At 39.2% G+C, this 4,270-nt stretch overlaps 1 protein-coding gene and 1 non-coding gene across 5 annotated transcripts in view; both read left to right on the plus strand.

The window, feature by feature from the left end:
• Positions 1-2,726, plus strand: part of LOC106874097 (putative uncharacterized protein DDB_G0291812) — a 45,503-nt gene extending 42,777 nt beyond the window's left edge. For all 4 annotated transcript variants that reach the window (XM_052968328.1, XM_052968327.1, XM_014921702.2 and 1 more), the window contains 2 exons: positions 487-544; positions 1,837-2,726. In XM_052968328.1, the coding sequence (XP_052824288.1) occupies positions 487-544; positions 1,837-2,004 (226 nt within the window). In that variant the 3' untranslated portion in view covers positions 2,005-2,726. The remainder of the gene's footprint in view (positions 1-486; positions 545-1,836) is intronic.
• A 1,275-nt stretch (positions 2,727-4,001) lies between these two features.
• Trnaq-uug (transfer RNA glutamine (anticodon UUG)) lies at positions 4,002-4,073 on the plus strand. The gene has a single exon. It is a non-coding gene; the product is annotated as a tRNA-Gln (tRNA).
• The last annotated feature ends 197 nt before the right edge of the window (positions 4,074-4,270 follow it).

Here is a 4,270-nt window from a genome sequence, read left to right on the forward strand (position 1 = left end):
TATGTAACGTTACAGTAGTAATTTGGTGGAGGCGCAATGGCCCAGTGGTTAAGGCAGCGGACTGGCGGTCATAGGATCGCGGTTTCGATTCTCAGACCGGGCGTTGTGAGTGTTTATTGAGCGAAAAACACCTAAAGCTCCTCGAGGCTCTGACAGCGGTTGGTGGTGAACCCTGCTGTACTCTTTCACCACAACTTTCTCTCACTCTTTCTTCCTATTTTTGTTGTACCTGTATTTCAAAGGGCCAGCCTTGTCACACTGTGTCACGCTGAATCTCCACGAGAACTACGTTAAGGGTACACGTGTCTGTGGAGTGCTCAGCCACTTGTGCGTTAATTTCACGAGCAGGCTGTTCCGTTGATCGGATCAACTGGAACCCTCGACGTCGTAAGCGACGGAGTGCCAACAACAGTATTAATTTATTAGCACAAGAAACCAACCATTTTATTGATTTCAGTACTTTCAAAATTTGTTTCTAATTTACAGATTCTTTGGAGAAGAGCCACCGCTTCTGGAAATATTTTTACAGAAATTAGGTTACGAAGTAAGTAACAGTTCTGTATTTTGCATGTAAATAATATTTAGTGAAATTAAGAATATTACTTAATGCTATTTTTTTTTCTGTTTTATGTTGTTGCTAGACACTTAACTTGAAGAAGAAAATTTGAATTATCACCTACAGTTTATAATTTAGGTGGAGAGATAAATTGAAGGTTGTAATGTTCAAATCCTACACAAGATATGATATATCATCATGCGAAGGTTGAAACGGTATCGTGGTCACCGACTTACCTTGAACTTACATTTTACTCCACAGTTCTTAACTTACCTTAGTTCTTTACATTTTGTGAGATGCACAAAGCAGCAATCAATTTGCTGTACTTCACTCCGCTTCCGTCCAACAGACTTTCGTGCGTTTCAGGTCTTCCTAGAATGTTCGACGCTAATTGCTCTTAGACGCGCCCCACCACCAAATTTCCTTCTTCCAGTGTTCTCGTAATTGCAGTCTTTTCATTCCGAACGGTTGCCAAGTGCAAAAATGTGACCTGCTTAGTGAAATCGATGAGGTTTTCACAGTGTTTTTCAACGAGTGGAAAACTACTCACAACCGTACTCATTCTTGAAAACAAAATCCAAGGATGCGGCGTAATGATAACTGAGTGAATGCATTTAAAAATAAATCTACTCGATCAGAGCTGACACGAGGCTCAACGCTGAAGCAAGTTTATTATACAGTGCTTCTGTACGTTTGATTATTATGATAGAACTAGATCTTTACGTTGCACTTATTTATAAACGAGCCAACAAAAAAGACTCTTTATATAAATAATAGCCAAATCTCTCTCAAATCATACTCTACTGTCTGAAGAGCATACACCAGATAACCATACAGTTATATATACTTTTGATGGTTATGTCTTTAATGACAGATCTACTTGATAAGGATTGATCTGAAGCCAAACAGTTTATTTACAGACGGACACAGCTCTACGTGATCGCTAGATCTAACTAAAAAACGTAGTTAAATCTTACTTGTCTCATGAACAACTGTCTTAAAAATGGACACATTGGGTTGTGTAAACCGAGACACACTATTTTGGGAAACAAATAATTTGGTCGTGGATGGAATGCTTTTGGTTATATCTCTGTTCAATTATGACTGACTTTGAGTAAACAACCACAGTTTATTTACAGGTAGATAAACCGAATTAAGGGGCTCGTCGTGATCACTATGCAATGCATAGGACAAAGATTCGAACCCACGACTGCCCTACTGGTAGCCTAATATTCTACATCGTTTTACTATAAAACTCTCTTTTCTTCTCTTATCTTCAGCGTTATGTTACCAATTTCTCAAACGAACACATAGGAATGCTTGAACTGCCTTACATGACAGAAGATCGCCTGAAGAGTATCGGGATACCAATGGGCCCAAGGCTACGCATACTCCAAGAAGCGCAGCTTTGTTTTCGACAAGAAAACTTTGATATCTATATTGTTTGAATGAATGAAAATTACACCCCTCTCCTTCTCCACTTCTCTCTCTCTCTCTCTCTCTCTCTCTCTCTCTCTCTCTCTCTCTCTCTCTCTCTCTCTCTCTCTCTTTCTCTCTCTCTCTCTCTTTCGCTCTCTTTCTCTCTTTCTAGTAGTTCTTTATTGTTCTTCTCCCTCATTCATTCTCTCACTTCATCTCCTTCTCTTTAATTTTTCTCCCTCCTTTCTATCTATTCCTCTCCTTCAAACATACAAAACACATACGCACACGTATGCATAATAAACACATGAATCTGTAAACTCAAAGACAATTAATCCGTATTTATCTAACATATGTACGGGGCATGTAATTATAAAAAATTAAAAAAACTGCGGTCATCAACCTAACAAGAGAATTTATTCAGAGGTGAACAGAGTTCGTTAGTCGATATCAATTCCCGGTTACAGCTAGATTGCTTCATTTATACCACTCACCTTTGGAAACGGCACGAAGTTCACAATCCCCACCCCGTATATAAACACGCACATCTTCTCATGTATAAACGCACACGCACACGCGAGTACACACATACACACACACAAATAGCTTTCAGATGTGTGTGTGTGTGTGTATGTATGTAGTGGTCCTCTTAACTTTCGCTCTACATGAAAATATCCTGATAATAAAATTCATCAAACACAGGCTTGTGCAATATTAAAATGGAAAAAAAATACTTGACTTTCGAATGATTTGTGTTGGGTTGTTGTTTCTTTCTTGCAATCTCTTGTTATTTGCTTGCTTACTTATCTGTAATTTAGTATGTCGCTAACAAAGTGATAAGATTCAAAAGGATTCTTGAGATTCGTGGATATCTGAATTAGTTGTGCATGCATGCATGCATGCATGTATGTATGTATGTATGTATGTGTGTGTGTGTGTGTGTGTGTGTGGAGGCGCAATGGCCCAGTGGTTAGGGCAGCGGACTCGCGGTCGTATGATCGCAGTTTCGATTCCCAGACCGGGCGTTGTGAGTGTTTATTGAGCGAAAACACCTAAAGCCCCACGAGGCTCCGGCAGGGGGTGGTGGCGAACCCTGCTGTACTCTTTTACCACAACTTTCTCTCACTCATACTTCCTGTTTCTGTTGTGCCTATATTTCAAAGGGCCAGCCTTGTCACACTGTGTCACGCTGAATATCCCCGAGAACTACGTTAAGGGTACACGTGTCTGTGGAGTGCTTAGCCACTTGTGCGTTAATTTCACGAGCAAGCTGTTCCGTTGATCGGATCAACTGGAACCCTTGACGTCGTAAGCGACGGAGTGCCAACAACAACAACTGATTATAAGTCTGCTCGAACATGTCGGATATAGAGCTAAACAACAACACACTTATATGTCCCCCCAACATCGCTTGACAACCGATGCTGGTGTGGTTACGTCCCCGTAACTTAGCGGTTCGGCAAAAAGAGTCCGATAGAATAAGTACTAGGTTTACAAAGAATAAGTCCTGGGGTCGATCTGCTCGACTAAAGGCGGTGCTCCAGCATGGCCACAGTCAAATGACTGAAACAAGTAAAAGAGTATTATTATTGTTTATTTTTATATATATATATAAACAGGGAGAACAAGATAACAATTTAATATACTCGTGTTTGTATGCGCAAGTTTATAGATAAAAAGTGAGAGGAAGAGAGGGAAAAGAGTGGGCGGGTAGAAAGAGTGAGGGGGAGAAAGAGAGAGGGAGAGAATACATAAGAATGAAGAGATCAAAGAGATGAAAGATTGAGATATAGATAATTAATAAGTCTAAACTGCGAATATAAAATTTAAAAAAAGTAAAACTTATTAAAAAAAACACGAAAAAATGGAAACAAAAAACAAAAACATCGTGCGATAAATATACTTGAAAAATGGGAGTGGGTTTCTAAAGAAGCCACGTAAGCTACGAGCGTGACACAGATATATCAACTTTCAGTGCAAAGCTAGAAATGATATTATAGTAGTTATAAAAACGACTGGCTGTCAAGGTCTCATGGTGTAATGGTTAGCACTCTGGACTTTGAATCCAGCGATCCGAGTTCAAATCTCGGTGAGACCTAGGAGTGTTACTTTTTATTAAACTGAATTTAAATTTAAACTATACATATATACATTTGTTTATTAGAGTTGCTACACTGTTCAAAAATTATTTTCTCATAGATATCCGATGACTAGTTATTCATATTTTTTTGACATAAATCTAGAAAATTCATACCTACACAAGTATGTATCACCCTCCCCCAACCCCCTCGCAAA

The sequence above is a fragment of the Octopus bimaculoides genome, chromosome 5 (assembly GCF_001194135.2).
Source record: "Octopus bimaculoides isolate UCB-OBI-ISO-001 chromosome 5, ASM119413v2, whole genome shotgun sequence".
NCBI classification, from domain to species: Eukaryota; Metazoa; Mollusca; class Cephalopoda; order Octopoda; family Octopodidae; genus Octopus; species Octopus bimaculoides.